The sequence below is a fragment of the Podarcis gaigeae genome, assembly GCF_964106915.1.
Source record: "Podarcis gaigeae genome assembly, chromosome: 9".
NCBI lineage: Eukaryota > Metazoa > Chordata > Lepidosauria > Squamata > Lacertidae > Podarcis > Podarcis gaigeae.
In genome coordinates, this window is record NC_139685.1 from 14,243,927 (window position 1) to 14,261,282 (window position 17,356).

The following is a 17,356-nucleotide window of genomic DNA, read 5'->3' on the forward strand; positions in this document are numbered from 1 at the left end:
GCGACTAGAGGAAGTATCATATTTGGATGTTTGAAAAAGATTTTAGTTTTTGATTGACTTATGCACAAAGTATATCCCATTTATTTTAATGGGATATACTCAACAGTATCTTTCCGATTGTGTCCTGATATCCTTCTTTTCAAGCTGCTTACTCCATTTTCAACTTTAACATCATATGGTCTTAAAATAAGCAAAACACCACTATGAAGTGTGTCATTTGTTTTAAGTCTCACACAACGAATAATATTTAGTATTATTTCGTTCCAGGATGTTTTGTACTATGAACAACTGAAGTCTAATGTGATTCAGCATGACCTTTTGGTGGACAATTTGATTTATAAAGTGAGTATTTCTAATTTATATATCGCTATCTGTTGTTGATGTGGTTTGTATCATCATCATCATCAATTTTTACTTATGAGTCTCTTTCCATGAGGCATCCTGAAACAATTTGCCCAATGCAGATGCCAACTGGAATAATGATCTCCATTTAGAAGGTTTCTCTCTCTGTCTCTGTACAATGGTACCTCAGGTTAAATGCTTTATTTGTTCCGGAGGTCCGTACTTAACCTGAAACTCTTCTTAACCTGAAGCACCACTTTAGCTAATGGCGCGTCCCGCTGCTGCCGCGCCGCCAGAGCACGATATCTGTTCTCATCCTGAAGCAAAGTTCTTAACCTGAAGCACTATTCCTGGGTTAGCCGAGTCTGTAACCAGAAGTGTATGTAACCTGAAGCATATGTAACCCGAGGTACCACTGTATCTGTATCTATTTGCTGACTGACCACAGTGTCAGAATCTCTATTTTACTACAATGGTACCTCGGGTTACATACACTTCAGGTTACAGACTCCGCTAACCCAGAAATAGTGTTTCAGGTTAAGTACTTTGCTTCAGGGTAAGAACAGAAATCGTGCTCTGGCGGCGCAGCGGCAGCAGGAGGCCCCATTAGCTAAAGTGGTACTTCAGGTTAAAAACAGTTTCAGGTTAAGTACGGACCTCCGGAACAAATTAAGTACTTAACCCGAGGTACCACTGTACTTTCAAATGAAAAACAACTGTTATAGTTTGTGAAAGGTTTCATCTAAAGTTGCATGTATCTGAAGTATATCTGCAGTGGTTCAGTGCAATAGTTAATATTTCTGCTGCTCCCCCTGCCCCCGTTGAATTATTTTGGAAAGGAAAAGAAAGAACAGGCGGGTTGGGCAAGCTTCCTTTTTGGGACACCATTAGCAGTGGCATTAGCCCAGCTTCTTCCATTTTTCCCTTAGGCTTCCCCCCGCCCTTGCCGCTATCGCAGGTTGTTTTTATCTTGCAAGTGTGGTGGCAGCCTGGCCAATATTTTGCATCCTTCACAATGTCCTGTTTCACAGTGTTTGCGGGTGGGTTGATCAGCCAAATCAATAAATGGTGGAGAAACTTCTGCAAAGTGGACGGATTTTTCTGATGCGGAGAGAAGATATTCAGATAATTTCTCCGGAAAGAAATGTTGCCTCAACTCTTCCAGCATAACAATTATATGCACAACTTGCTCAGGAGGAAACAGAATTTGAGAGTCGATTTCTATAAGCATGTGAGAAGATAATAATAATAATAAGAATAAGAATAAGAATAATTTATTTATACCCCGCCCATCTAAACAGGGCTGCCTTCAGATGTCTTTTAAAGATAGGATAGCTGCTTATTTCCTTCACATCTGAAGGGAGGATGTTCCACAGGGTGGGTGCCACTACCGAGAAGGCCCTCTGTCTGGTTCCCTCTAACCTTACTTCTCGCAATGAGGGAACCGCCAGAAGGCCCTTGGCGCTGGATCTCAGATTTGGATTTGGGGTTGAATAGAGAGAGGGTCTGAGGACAGAGGTGCCTGGCGTTCTCTGGTCCATGGGGTCACAAAGAGTCGGACACGACTAAACGACTAAACAACAGAGAGAGGGTCTGTCTTAAATGTCATCCTTCAATACAGCCCTGATTTATGAGAGTCCTTCTGAAGCTACTTTTTTTTAATGCAAAGCCTGCCTTAATTTACAACCAACAATAACAGCATCCATGGACTCCTATATATTGTCTACTTTGGCTGTTAGTCAGACATCTGTACTTTTGTCATGAATGGATAGGAAAAGCATGGCGAATAGAGTGGGGAAATGGTTTTTGGCTCTCTGCTGAGTTCAGAGTGTGTTAATATAGATTAGTGTTTTTCAACCTTTTTTGGGCAAAGGCACACTTGTTTCATGAAAAAAATCACGAGGCACACCATCATTAGAAAATGTTAAAAAAATTAACTCTGTGCCTATATTGACTATATATAAAGTAATTCTCTTGAATAGGAATCAAATAAACACAAAGAAAGTATTTTATAATTACTTTATTATGAAATAGTAAGTAAACAGAAATATGAAAAATTATAAAATACTTTATTTTTAAATCTTTCGAATTTTTCAATTTTTCCCACGGCACACCAGGCAACATCTCGCGGCACACTAGTGTGCCGCGGAACAGTGGTTGAAAAACACTGATGTAGATCATCTCTTTTTCTATCATATTACTTTGGGATGGGATATAAACTTTATGAGTCTGACTCCTCCCCTGATATGCTCCTTTGCTGTGTCTCTGGTGGTGTTGTACCAGTGTGACATTCTGCCACAGCAGTGTTACATTAGAACAAACTGTGATGTATCTTCACAATTCACTGGCTCAGACTATTTAGGTGGTTTCCTGTGATTTTCCAGAGAAATGGCATCTGGATCATAGGTTTGTGTAGCTATTTTATTCAGTACACACACACACACACACACACACACACACACACATATACACACACACACACAGTGGTACGTTGGGTTAAGTACTTAATTTGTTCCGGAGGTCTGTTCTTAACCTGAAACTGTTCTTAACCTGAAGCACCACTTTAGCTAATGGGGCCTCCTGCTACTGCTGCGCTGCTGGAGCACAATTTCTGTTTTCATCCTGAAGCAAAGTTCTAAACCTGAAGCACTATTTCTGGGTTAGCGGAGTGTGTAACCTGAAGCGTATGTAATCTGAAGCATATGTAACCCGAGGTACCACTGTACACACATATACATACATATACATACATATATATACACATATACATACATATATACATATATATAAATTAGACACTGTAACAATTTACAAACCACCAAGAACAGATTCCTTGGCCTCTTCGTGTGTCAGGTGTGATAGGAAGGGCATACAGAAATGCAAACTGTTTTAGAAATGCATAGTTTTACTGTTGTTTTTCAGCTGGGATCCGCAAGCATTTTTGGTATGGCATTGCTGGGGGCTGGACTGATGACCCTCGGGTCCCTTCCAGCTCTAAAATTCTTTGATTCCATGCACTGTCTCAAACTTCTTCAAAACCATTCCTCAGTTCTCAGAGAGATTGCCACGTGCCATGGCAAAGGAAAGCTTATTGTCTGAGAAATACAAACCTAGAACTCTCAAAGGGGTGCATGATTAGTTTTTCAGTTCTTTGATGACTGTGGAATGCAGTTAAAATGTTAATTGGGAGATAATTTGCATTCCCCCTCCCATTGAAAGAGTGGGGAAACTCCCATTGATGAAAACTAATTAGAATTGACGTGTTCAAATATAGCATGTGGATATCAGTGCCTAGTGTTATGATGATACTAATAGATTTTTTTCTGTGTGCAGGAAATGTGAAGTTGACAACAGGTGGAGTGCATAGTTATTAACTCTGTAGCATGACAACAATAATATCTTGTTATGCTAATGCACCACAGGAGCTTCCCAGCTGGAAAATATACTTCTCAGCTTCAATTTTTTATGGTTTTTCATTTACAGGATGTGAAGCTGACAGCCAGCAATGATGACTACTACTTCGTGTTTGAGGATTATTTATATCAGGTAAGTAATTACTGTTATTGCAGCAGCCTGTCAGTGGGGAAAAGTGACATGCAAATTAGGTACAATTTGTTCCAGGTGTCTTTTAAGCCCAGTAAAACTGGTAGTGAATTACAGTTGCACTAAGCTGACCAGCAGCGGAAACCTATGCATGCCTACTCAGAAGTTCTACTATGTTTGGTGGAGCTTTCATTCAAGGAAGTGTGTATACGATTACAGCCTGGATGACTTAGTGCCTCAATTAAATTGATCCATCAGTCACTGTCCAGAATCACTAAGCTATTCCTGTGCATGGCTAACTTTTACCTTCAGCCAGCAAAGTAAAAGATATGGACTATGCAGAATTAGACAAATTAACAGGAAGGATTCAAAACCGGTGGAACCAGAAATTTACCAAAGACTGGAGTAAATTTACGAACTATATGAAAAGTATTTGGGATGATCAGACGACATTTCTAGGTTTGCAAGAAGTTCTCTGAGGAGTATTGTTGGAAATATTGCAAAAATGGAAAAGGGGAGATGATAAGTTAAGAGAGGTAAAGACAATATAAAATTAAGTAATGCATAAAAAGAGGTTAAGACAGAAGATCATCGGAGGTGCTGGTGGAAGTCCCAAAAAAGTATATTTGTAATAATTTGTGTGGTACGTTTTATAATTTGTATGTTAAAATTAATAAAAATGTATAAAAAAGAAAAGGAAAAGGAAAGTTAAAGATAACTAGCAGGCTAAGTCAAACTCCTATTCAATTTGTCGTTTTGTGCAGCCACAATGTTTGGATGACTGGTTTCACTAAGTTAGCCCTAGCTGATAAGGATTTAAGACTCTCTGAAAATTGAATACCCTGGGAAGGGTTACACTTTGAGATGCTAGATTTTTCTGTACTGTCCATTGATGTGCACTGGCGAATACTTATAGCACTAATTCTGGACCTCTATTGATTTTCTTTGGCCATATGGCATACTCTTTCAGAACACTGTGAATTTTCTCATACCCTCTCCTCTTTGGAGTATCCTTGGTATAAGAAAAGCCAGATTGAGGGAGCAGAAAGTGGAAAGGCAGTAATTTGTAAGAGAATGCGATGTGTACAACTGAGAATTAATGGAGGTGCAGTAATGATAATATAATAATAATTTTAATTTATTTATACCCCACCCATCTGGCTGGGTTTCTCCAGCCACTTTGGGCGGCTTCCAACAGAATATTAAAAACACGATAAAACATTGAATATTAAAAACTTCCCTAAACAGGGCTGCCTTCAGAGGTCTTCTAAACGTGGAAATGCTCCTTCAGGTATACTGGACCGAGGCCATTTAGGGCTTTAAAGGTCAGCACCAAAACTTTGCATTGTGCTCAGAAACGTACCAGAAGCCAATGTAGGTCTTTCAGGACTGGTGTTACATGGTCTCGGCGGCCACTCCCAGCTTGCTATCCACATTAAACAACGGTATGGATGAGCCCTAAGCTATCTAGCTTATTAAGAGCAACTGTGGAGAGATATTGAAAGATATTGGTGCAGATTCTGCATGCCGAAACCATGTACACATTGGGGTCCTATGAGACTTGCAGGAGAAAAGTAGTATTGTTGATCATGATTTATAGAGAGAGCTACAGATATATATGGTGCTACACAGAATGACATGAGCAAAAGGGGTTGGTGGACTACCCCAAGGACCTTGCAACCTAAATTTTGTCACTGATGGCATCATAAAGAAGGAAGGGAAATGGGAGGGTAAAAAAATGTGAGCAAATGTAGTTAGATGTGCTAAAACCATGTTTCAGCTGGAGATGAAGATTAAAAGGCAAAGAAAAGGTGAGTTTTGAGAAAGGTGTGAGATAAGAGTTTTGGGAGGAACTCCCAGAGAGAAATGCTAGTTTTAAAATATGATAGTATTAAGCAACCTCTTGTCCTAAAACTCTGCACAGGAAATGTTGTATTCTTATATTTATATGTACAATACTGTTTCCGACCTTGAACACTTAGGATGGGGAAGTGCTAGTCTTAAGTAAACAAGCATCCGTAATTTATTGCCTTTGCTTCTAGTAAAGGAGAGCCAACTAATTTGTGTGGACTTGCATATATTGTTTCTTTTTAATCTCCTTAAATTGAAGCTTATTACATTTGCAAATTTCCTAATGTGTATTTGATTGCAGTGTCTACATAAATGTCATGGGGGAGGCTTCACATTTCCGTGGCACTTTCAACTCGATTAGTCACAGCTGTTAGGGTGGGCTTGTCATTTTGTCGATTATAGCTACATAAAACAAGCTGAAATATATTGGTGGCTGAATGTATCCCTCCTTAGAGGACAGACTGATTTGTTTAGTCCTCTGAATGCTAGAAATTAACAATAATCAGGACTCCTGTTTTGTGTGTGATATGTATGATGCTGTTTTTTTTAATATTAAAAATCTGCAGCAGAATTTATACCTCCCTATCCATCTTTACTAGTAATGCTAATGTACTAATTGAAAACTCATGATCTGAGCACGAGTCCTTATTTAGTCAAAGCAGCAGCACCTATATACAAGTATTAGCAGGTTCAGGGGAAGCCTGCAGTTTGCAGAAATACAAAAAACGTTAGTTAAAAATAACCTTAATGTGGGGAAGAACCTCAAAAATAGCCCAGTGTGTCCCCATATAGATGTTTTGCCATATAGATGTTTCAAAACAAGAATGTTTTGATCATGTGCCAAAAAAATACAGCAAAAGCACTTCTCTAAATGTCTATTAACAGGGAGTATCAAAGTGTAGGTGCCACAACACTAAAAGACAGATTTGAACAGGTCCCAAGTTACCGGTTTTATATACCTACAGTAACGTTACTGTTGGTACGTGGGTGGCACTGTGATCTAAACCACTGAGCCTCTTGGGCTTGCTGATCGGAAGGTCGGTGGTTCGAATCCCCACGGCAGGGTGAGCTCCCGTTGCTCTGTCCCAGCTCCTGCCAACCTAGCAGTTCAAAAGCACACCAGTGCAAGTAGATAAATAGGTACCGCTGCAGCAGGAAGATAATCAGCGTTTCCATGCACTCTGGTTTCCATCACGGTGTTCCGTTGCGCCAGAAGCGGTTTAGTCCTGCTGGCCACATGACCCGGAAAGCTGTCTGTGAACCCCACAAAGAGTGCATGGCAGTAATCCAATCTTGAATTCAGCAATGCCTAAACTGCTGTGGTCAAGTTATCCTGGTTGTAGCTGTTGTACCCAGTGCAGCTGGTAAAAGGCACTTAAACCACTGAGGCTGCCTATGCCCCCAGTGACAAAGGTGGAACCAGAAGAACCCTCATACTCTGGACCTGCTATTTCAGGGGAAGTGCAGCCCAATCCTGGGCAGGCAAAATTAATCCAAAAATGTGTTTCATAATTAAAAGGAGATTCTGGACTGACAGCAGGTAGAATGAAAAATACTTTCCAGTCAGTGGTCCTTTGACAGTTTTGACTGATGGAAGTCTCAAACGCCACTTTCTGAATCAGTTAGCTCTGAAATGCTAACGACAGTGCGAACTCATCTCTGTCAGAGTAAATAATCTCATGTCATTCAAAATCCTGGGGATAAATATAGATAAGTCAGTTACCCGTAAATTGCTCTCTGCAGGGCAGTACTAAGTTATCATTTTGCAAAAATGGTGTGTGTCCTCGTTCATCTAATTCATCAACGAAAACACTGACCAGTGCAGAGAACAAACGAATGGGCAGGAAATGAACAGAATTAAACTTTCGTGTAGGTGTGGTCACTCCTATACCTCATAGCAGGCAGCTATCTAAGAGTAAAAATTCATATTAGAAAGTGAAAACTGGGGCTCTAACTGCATATGCCTTGTGGGGAGGGACACTTAGAATAGAGTGTCGTTTGGTGGAAGGGGTTGCTGAATGCTCCCCCCCCCCCCCAGTTCCCCTGGAAATGTTACTCTATCCTTGGAGACATGTTGTTGTTTTTTGCTCTTTTTTGTTTAGCCAGGCCTGCCTATGGAGAAAACGGCCTAGTGGAATTTTCAGGGAACTATTGGCTGGCACAGCAAGTACAGTCGTACCTTGGTTCTCAAACGCCTTGTGACTCGAACGCTTTGGCTCCCAAACGCCGCAAACCCGGAAGTGAGTGTTCCGGTTTGCGGACATTTTTTGGAACCCGAAAGTCTTCCGCGGCTTCCAATTGAGTGTAGGAAGCTCCTGCAGCCAATCAGAACCCGTGATTTGGTTTTCGAATGTTTTCCGAAATCAAACAGACTCCGCAACGGATTCCCCTCAATAACCTGTTCGACAGTGGAAGAGCTGTTCGACAGTGGAATTTGCTGCCAAGGAGTGTGGTGGAGTCTCCTTCTTTGGAGGTCTTTAAGCAGAGGCTTGACAACCATATGTCAGGAGTGCTCTGATGGTGTTTCCTGCTTGGCAGGGGGTTGGACTCGATGGCCCTTGTGGTCTCTTCCAACTCTATGATTCTATGATTCTATTCTAACCAAGCTACCTTCCTCCTGCCTACTTGATTCTCCTTTGCAAATCTGCTTCCCACATTCACCTTAACCATCAGAGGACACATGTTTAATGTATAAGCTCTGATGGGAGCAACGCTTCATTCTTTGGGAAGAATGAAGGGACTTGTCTTTCCCATCTCATTTTGGCTAAATACAGACATTTGTGGTACTACGGCATTAGGTTTGATTCAGCACAAACACCTTGATAACTATACAGATATAATGAAGTCTGTGTGCGTGTTTTAGCTGCAAAGAAAACCACCAGTTTTCTTAATGTCTCATTACAGATGTTTCTCTGTGTCTCATACAAGCAAATGCAGTGATGAGATTGGGGAGAATGGATTGCATGCGACGTCTGGACTGATCAAGTCATATCCTCCCCAGCTTCTTTAAAACTAAGTCATTGCTTAGCAGAAGAGGTAGCCTTGCACTGCTGACTGTTGTTCAGATTCATTTATTTATTCATTTATAGGTGCCATCAGACTATCACAAAGCAAGGGAGTTATATATCAGTGTAAAACAGCCAATAGCAATGGACACAAACCAAAATAAAACACAAACTTCACATTTTGAATTTCCTTGGTGAACGGCAGTATTCTCTGATGGGTCCCTATCTGAACAAGTGCTAACGTAAAATTAAATTTACACGAAACATAAATAAAGTGACGTAAAACCTGACTATTCTTGTTTAAAGAGTTACAGTTCTCTTGCTAAAGAGCTATTCTTGAATTGGCAGGACTTTGTGGCTTGCCCAGGCCTCTCTGCCCAGGGATGGGTCATCTCAGCTTTGCTTATTGCTAGAAATATAAGGCTTTCACTGTTCTTGGGGAAATCTGAGAATGTAAATGGCAGGAAACAGGACAGGAAGCAAAAGTGTGTGCATCTGCATTCTGAACAACAGCCAGAACTTCACTTTTCTCTTTGTATTCACCCCAGTTGTTCTAAATTGGCTTTTAATTTTTCCTTTTTATTAGTACTTTGTTGAGTGTACTATGTTTTGACAGTTCAGATAAGATCAAAAGCTGGTAATGAATAGTGTTGGTTGTAAAGTGTGTGTTTAAGATAAAGGCCCTTTGTCATCTGAAAAAATGTTAATCTGCAAAATAGTAAGCTGCTCAAGGAGGTAAAAACCATATCTCAGCCAGAAAATTATTAGGTCCTCTGTCAGAAGCGCAGACATTTTCCCAAGACATTTTTGCTTTTGACAAATGTAATTATTGAAAGGCTGTGTTTACAAAAAGATTAAACAAAAAGGAGCTGTCTGAGTGGATGATGCACAGGGAGACATTGCCATGGCACTGAAAGCATTCTAGGTAGAATGCAGATCCATATACAGTGGTGCCTCACAAGACGAACGCCTCGCAAGGCAGAAAACCCGCTAGACGAAAGGGTTTTCCGTTTTGGAGGCGCTTCGCTAAACGAATTTCTCTATGGGGTTGTTTCGCAAGACGAAAAAATCTTGCGAGTTCCCGCGGTTTTTTTCCGCTTTCCCCCCCTTTTCCTAAGCTGCTAAGCCGCTTAACAGCTGATCCGCTGATAAGCCGCTTAACAGCTGATCTCTAAAAGCCGCTAGACCGCTAATCCGCTAAGCTGTCAATGGGCTTGCTTCGCAAGACGAAAAAACCGCTAGACGAAGAGAATCACGGAACGGATTCTTTTCATCTTGCGAGGCACCACTGTACTTTTGCTTCCTGTCTGCTATGCAGCTGCATAGATTTTTCCAAACTTTTACAGCAAAATTAAATGTAATGCAAAAGATCCATGATCAGATCTCCCAGTTTCCTGGTTTTCTTAAAAGCAGCTAGCAGGGAACCTCAGATTGCAGAAGTGGGGTTAATATTTTCCATCCATGTCTCTGTCCGTCTGTCTCTCCCTCTCCCTCCCCCCCACCTGTTATTTGTCCAGCTGGGGGAAACACAGGTGAAAACAGAATTAGATTTCTAGGAATGCTTCCAGCTCTTCAAAATCTAAACAAAAGAACTGTTCTTTTAGACAACTAATGCAATTTTGAGGAGGAAACACAGTTTATCTTGCCTTCATTCTACCTAGAATGCCATGGTAATGTTTCACTGTACATCATCCACTCAGACAGTTCCTTTTTGTTTAATATTTTTGTAAACGCAGCCTTTTGATAATTATATTTGTCAAAAGCAAAAATGTCTTGGGAAAATGTCTGCGCTTCTGACAGAGGACATAATAATTTTCTGGCTTTTACCTCCTTGAGCAGCTTACTATTTTGCAGATTAACATTTTCTTCGGATGACAAAGGGCCTTTATCTTAAACACACACTTTACAACCAACATTATTCATTGCCAGCTTTTGATCCTATCAAAACTATCAAAACATGGTACACTCAACAAAGTACTAATAAATAGGAAAAATTTAAAGCTAATTTATAACAACAGAGGTGAATACAAAGAGAAAAGTGAATTTCTGGCTGTTGTTCAGAATGAAGGCAAGATAAACTGTTTCCTCCTCAAAATTGCATTAGTTGTCTAAAAGACCAGTTCTTTTGTTTAGATTTTGAAGAGATGGAAGCACTCCTGGAAATGTAATTCTGTTTTCACCCGTGTTTTCCACAGCTGGACAAATAAGCAGGTGTGTGTGTGTGTGTGTGTGTGTGTGTGAGAGAGAGAGAGAGAGAGAGAGAGAGAGAGAGAGAGAGAGAGACATGGATGGAAAATATTAACCCCCCCTTCTGCAATTTGAGGTTCCCTGTTAGCTGCTTTTAAGAAAACCAAGAAAATGGGAGATCTGATCATGAATCTCTTGCATTACATTTAGTTTTGCTGTAAAAGTGTGGACAAATCTATTGTCTGAATTAGATATACTTTGCTCTGAATTGGCGAGACAATTTGCATGTTATAGAGAAATTCAAGGATTTAACTCACCTTTCTCAAAGTGTCCAGTACAACTTGAGAGGATGAAGAGGCTAACCGAGTCAAATTTATTTTCCTGTATTTTTATTTTGCAGGAAATGGCAGTTTAATGTCAAACTTCAAGGTGATTTTATTCATTGAACAGTTTCTGATATTCCTGTTGTTGTTTTTACAGGTATTACTTTGTTTTTCACGAGACACTTCAGTGTTGGAACACTTTGCGTACAATAGTGCTACTCCACCCAAGTCATACGTTCGAGGTAAAGAAACAAATATTTATTGATGGTATTTATAAAAGATTATTGTTGGTGACCAGCCTTTGACTTCGACTAGTGATCGTCAACGGCTGAGCAGGACTCAAAACCAGATTTCTCTGGTCCAGGTCTTAGCACTACAATGCAAATTGTATTTGTGGCTCACCACAAATAACCTACTTTTGTGCTGCCTGCAAAAACAGGTGGATTTTTTAATTGGCTTTTTTGTTGCGGGGGTTGAGCACTTGACAGCATAGCTAGTAGGCTACATTTGGGGTGGCAAGTCTTGTGTTGCACAAGTCTGACAAAGAGCGGAACTAGACATTATGTGTAGTTCTGTGTTTCTTTCTCCATGCTTTGCCTCCTTCTATATACTGAGGCTGCAATTTGAAGCTGAAGACCAGGGGAAGAGGGTCATTCTAATAGTTCCCTCTTGCAGTGCTTTTCTCCTGACAAGTCTCACCCACTGATACTGTTATCCCTGTGGAGGGAAAAAATAACATGTACCCATACTGTTTTTGATAGTGACTGCAAAGGACGCTGGCTGTGTGTTTGTGCTTTCTTTTCAGTTGCCTACCTGTGAGGCAGTTCAACACTTTAAACAGCTGTACTGTATAATAGGATTTCTCTCCCCGCCATAAAAGTAGGAAGTCTACAAATGTATATTTCCTGGCCAACAGAATGCTTGTGACTTTGTGCCCAACTGTTACTGCATTTTAAAAATGCTAATTATGTTTTATAATACAGCTTAAAAAAAATTCCTACAGGATTCAGTGTTGCAGATTGGATTTTCACTGCTAAACATTCTGCAATGAACAGTATTTATGAAAGATTGATTGATTGATTGATTGATTGATTGATTGAATTTATATACCGCCCTATACCCAGAGGTCTTAGGGCGGTTCACAGAAAAGACGAAAACAGATCAAAAGCAGAACTAGAGAGCATTTTCATCTACCATAAAACCAATCATGACTGTCATCTTTTACATTCTCTCCAGATAATAATAATAATAATAATAATAATTTATTATTTGTACCTCGCCCATCTGGCTGGGTTTCCCCAGCCACTCTGGGCGGCTTCCATAGAAACCAAAAATACACTAAAATATCACAGATTAAAAACTTCATAGCATCATAGGTCCCTGCTTAACTTCAGAGAGAGAAAATGCCCCTACAGTGGTACCTCGGGTTAGGTACTTAATTTGTTCCGGAGGTCCATTCTTAACCTGAAACTGTTCTTAACCTGAAGCACCACTTTAGCTAATGGGGCCTCCTGCTGCTGCCGCACCGCTGGAGCACAATTTCTGTTCTCATCCTGAAGCAAAGTTCTTAACCCGAGGTACTATTTCTGGGTTAGCAGAGTCTGTAACCTGAAGTGTATGTAATCCAAGGTACCACTGTGTTTTAAAATTCATGTAGGCATATGCTAAAACAGCAGTTTCGCTCAAATAATGCTTCTCCGCTCTAGATTTAAATAATGGGTTTGATCCTCTCAAAGCAAAGCACTTTTTAAGTCCTGCTAATTTCTTTTAAGCCTTACTGAAACTAGGCAGGAGGGATGGGGGAGAGGGAATGACGCTTGGCTTTGGCATGGAAATCTGTCTTCACAGAAAGTGAAGGCAGGAAGGCCGTTTTGTATTGTGCTGGGTAGAACAGCCTAAGATCCTCTTCTTCCAGTAGAAGGTCTCAGCTGATTCCCCCCCAAAAAACAGAGTGTGCTCTGTTCCCCTTGATGCCCCGAAAGAAAAAGTGGTGGCCCTTTAACTGAATGGGCAGCAGGGTTTTCACCACTTTTTGCTCCCTTCCTCTGCCTGATGTGACCCAGGGCATAATTGATCAGGACCTCACACTTCCTTTCCCTAACAGCTGCATGGAACTTTAATTTGATCAGGGAAGTGGCGTTGCAGAGAGGGCTTAGTCCTTTTCTTCTTAGCCCTGATATATGGCATTTCCTTCAGAAGCTCATCTGGGTGAAGAGGGGAATGGAGGCAGGTTTGGGTCCCGTATCTCTGCGCCGCTGTGGAGAGAGTATGCCAAAAGAAGTCAGCTTTTCCCTTCACTTAAAATTGAGCAACGGCAGGTTCAAATCCTAGCTGCAAAGGAAATGTGATGGGAAAGATTCCCTGATGAGGATTTCCCAGCGACATTTTTACTCCAAAGTTGCTGCATCAGCTGCTAGTTTAACTGCGATTGTGGGAGGGATGTTTAAGTCCCTTCCCACCTCCGAAATAGATATGAAGTAGGATAATTACAGCAGGGAAATGCCGTAGAAAGAAAGTGTTAAGCACCCAGTGATAGTTTGCCAGTCAAACTACCAGCCTCACACAACTGTTTTAAATTAAATCTACCTAGCTATGAGAGAACCGAACCATCAATCACATCTGCTTTGGTGCTCAGTATTTGAACTGTTGTTGCTAAATGGCAAGTGAATTGAGAAAACCACTCACTCACTTGGTCTGTGAGCTGCCCTGAGACCTCCAGGTACAGTTGTACCTCGGGTTACGTACACTTCAGGTTACATATGCTTCAGGTTACAGACTCCGCTAACCCAGAAGTAGTACCTCAGGTTAATAACTTTGCTTCAGGATGAGAACAGAAATCGTCCTCCGGCGGCGCGGCAGCAGCAGGAGGCCCCAATAGCTAAAGTGGTGCTTCAGGTTAAGAACAGTTTCAGGTTTAGAACGGACCTCCGGAACGAATTAAGTACTTAACTCGAGGTACCACTGTATAGGGTGGTATATAAAATCATTCAATCAATCAATCAATCAATCCTGTCCAACTTGCTTGTCTGCGTGCGAAGTCAGAAATGGGAGCAGGATTGTTTCCTCAAAATTCATATTAAGAAATCCAGTAGGTGGCTATTAAAAGTTTGAGTAAGACATGTTTCACGTATTTGCATAGATCTCATTCATTGTTCATTCTTTTAGAAGATTATTTTGTAGATTGGTCTGTTTTACAGCTCTGTAGCCTTACACCATAATCATTCCTAACCTCCCACTGCCGTTCCACTTTCTTAACTCTACATTTTCTACATTTTCTACATTTTCAATTTGGAAAAGTCTGTGTTTTCTTCCCGCATGTCTGTTACTTACTCTTTTCCATTGACTGTTCTTTTCACAGGGAAACTTGGCATGGAAGAATATGCTGTCTTTTATCCGCCAAATGGTAAAGCAGTTATCCTGTTGCCTCCTCTAGTGGGGAAAGGGGAAACTGCAGTAATTTCTAAGACCACGAATTCTCCTGATTTATGTAATGGACAACTGGAAACACAACAGGGTTTGCCAGGAAGAGGTTTCCCTCTTTTCTTAGAGAATTGACCATGTTTTATCATGTTCTAGCCACTGTTTGGGCATGCTTAATCCCACCGTTGTCTTTGGCTGAGCATATTTTGCATATGCTGTAGTACAATTTTTACAGCATGAGCTGGCCTTTCTGCCACTAGCTCATGGTTTGGAGTTGGAAGTCTGTGGGAGCAGGCTTGCTGAACCCTTTCCCAACTCACCATGTGATTTGCAATTGTGCAAGTGAGTTGCACAATTTGCAAACCGGGCCCCCCGTATTTGGGGGACTGGAATAGGGCAGCCCTGCGCTAAGACCTTCTAGCAGTTGGTCCCTTACCTTTCCCGCCCCTACCTGGCCACAGTGATCCATGTGATGGTCACCTCCAGGCTTGACTACTGTAATTCGCTCTATGCAGGGCTGCCCTTGAAGTTGTCCCAGAAACTCCAGCGGGTGCAGAATGCTGCAGCGAGGTTCCTCACAGGGTCTCTGCCATGGGAGCGTATTCACCCAGTGCTTTTCCAGCTGCATTGACTCCCGGTGGAGTACAGGGTCAGATTTAAGGTGCTGGTTTTGACTTTTAAAGCCCTTCAGGGCCTAGGACCCTCGTACCTATGGGACCGGCTCTCCTCGTATGCCCCACGGAGGACCTTAAGGTCCATATATAGCAACACCCTAGAGGTCCTGGGCCCTAAGGAAGTTAGATTAGCCTCAACCAGAGCCAGGGCCTTTTCAACACTGGCTCCAGCCTGGTGGAACGCTCTGTCTCTTGACACCAGGGCCCTGCGGGATCTGATCTCTTTCCGCAGGGCCTGTAAGAAAGAGTTGTTCCACATGGCCTTTGGCTCAGAATCAGTTTGATTCCCTCCCCCTTTTTCTTTTTCCTTTCTCTTCTTATGATGAGATTGCTCCCTAATTGTTTTAATATTACAGATAGGTAGCCGTGTTGGTCTGCCATAGTCAAAACAAAAAAAAATCCTTCCAGTAGCACCTTAAAGACCAACTAAGTCAGTTCTTGGTATGAGCTTTCGTGTGCATGCACACTTCTTCAGATACACGGTTGATGGACTTCCATTTCATGCGGCTCAATGTGGTGCCTTCCATAGTTCCAGTTACAGATAGGTAGCCGTGTTGGTCTGCCATAGTCAAAACAAAAAAAAATTCCTTCCAGTAGCACCTTAAAGACCAACTAAGTCAGTTCTTGGTATGAGCTTTCGTGTGCATGCACACTTCTTCAGATACATGAAGAAGTGTGCATGCACACGAAAGCTCATACCAAGAACTGACTTAGTTGGTCTTTAAGGTGCTACTGGAAGGAATTTTTTTTGTTTTAATATTGTATCTTAATCTTTTAAATTGTATTTTAATCAACTTGTTTGTATTATTGGTTGTTAGCCGCCCTGAGCCCAGTCTTGGCTGGGGAGGGAGGGGTATAAATAAATTATTCTTATTCTTATTATTATCATCATCATCATCAATGGTGCTGCACCAGAAGGAGAAGAGGTGTATTTGCAAGGCAGTATAATACAACCCCAGAAAAATAGCACCAACACATCCTTAGAACTCCTTCACAGTTGAACTGTCACAAGTGGCTCCACTTCTGAGTTTTCAGTAGGAAACCAGGCAGAGGGCCTTCTTGGTGGTGGCACCCTCCCTGTGGAACGCCCTACCATAAGATGTCAGGCAGATAAAGAATTACACCACTTCTAGAAAACATCTGAAAGCAGCCCTGTTAAGAGAAGTTTCTAATGCCTGACATTTTATTATTTTTTATATTTTGCTGGAAGCTTCCCAGAATGGCTGGGGAAACCCAGACAGATGGGCGGAGTGTAAACAATAAAATAATAATAATAATAATTATTATTATTATTATTATTATTATTATTATTATTATTATTATTCCTAATCGCAGTGGGAAGTGCAAGACACAGAGAGAACACTGTGTTTCTGCATGTGTAGCGAGTGTATGCGGTGAACATATATGTGCAATGATTGTGTGCACATTGTGGACATGCAGCACTTAGGGGGGTGGCCAACTTTAAATTTGGCTCAAAAAAAGCCATCAACTCTGAACTAAAAGAAGCCTGCGGAATTTCTGACCCTTTACACTGAACGCAGCTCGCCAACCATCTGTTGTTAGGCTTGTTAGGCCTTCTGTTTTTGGCATTTGAAGAAGGAGATTTTATTGAGCCACTGGTTAGCAATCATAAGTCAGAGGTGGACGGCATTCTCCTAGCTGGGTCACAAGTTCATTGATCCAGGAGAGCAGTTATTAGTTCAGTCTCTAGAGGTAAAGATATGTTTATGCATATGAAAAGAATCAAGTTCTGAAATATTTTGTGGAATTCTCCCTGGGTGTACTTTTGTCTGGGGGTTTTTCCCCTACAAAGCTTAAAGAACTGTGGAATCATGAACAGTCCTCACAGTAAACTGGAGCGTCTCTGTTTTGCAGGTGTGATCCCTTTCCATGGCTTTTCGATGTACGGTAAGTGACTCTTCAGTACTAGCACTGGAGCTAAAAATTGGAAGTTTGATTAATTGAATAAGTAAGTCAGTTTATATTGTTGCAATACAATATCTGTCTGTGT

At 41.2% G+C, this 17,356-nt stretch overlaps 1 protein-coding gene across 1 annotated transcript in view; it reads left to right on the plus strand.

Annotated features, from left to right (window-relative positions):
• Positions 1-17,356, plus strand: part of TBC1D19 (TBC1 domain family member 19) — a 70,407-nt gene that overhangs the window by 36,982 nt on the left and 16,069 nt on the right. Inside the window, exons 12-16 of the mRNA XM_083755007.1 lie at positions 268-342; positions 3,826-3,888; positions 11,409-11,493; positions 14,610-14,654; positions 17,221-17,253. Of these exons, the coding sequence (XP_083611133.1) occupies positions 268-342; positions 3,826-3,888; positions 11,409-11,493; positions 14,610-14,654; positions 17,221-17,253 (301 nt within the window). The remainder of the gene's footprint in view (positions 1-267; positions 343-3,825; positions 3,889-11,408; positions 11,494-14,609; positions 14,655-17,220; positions 17,254-17,356) is intronic.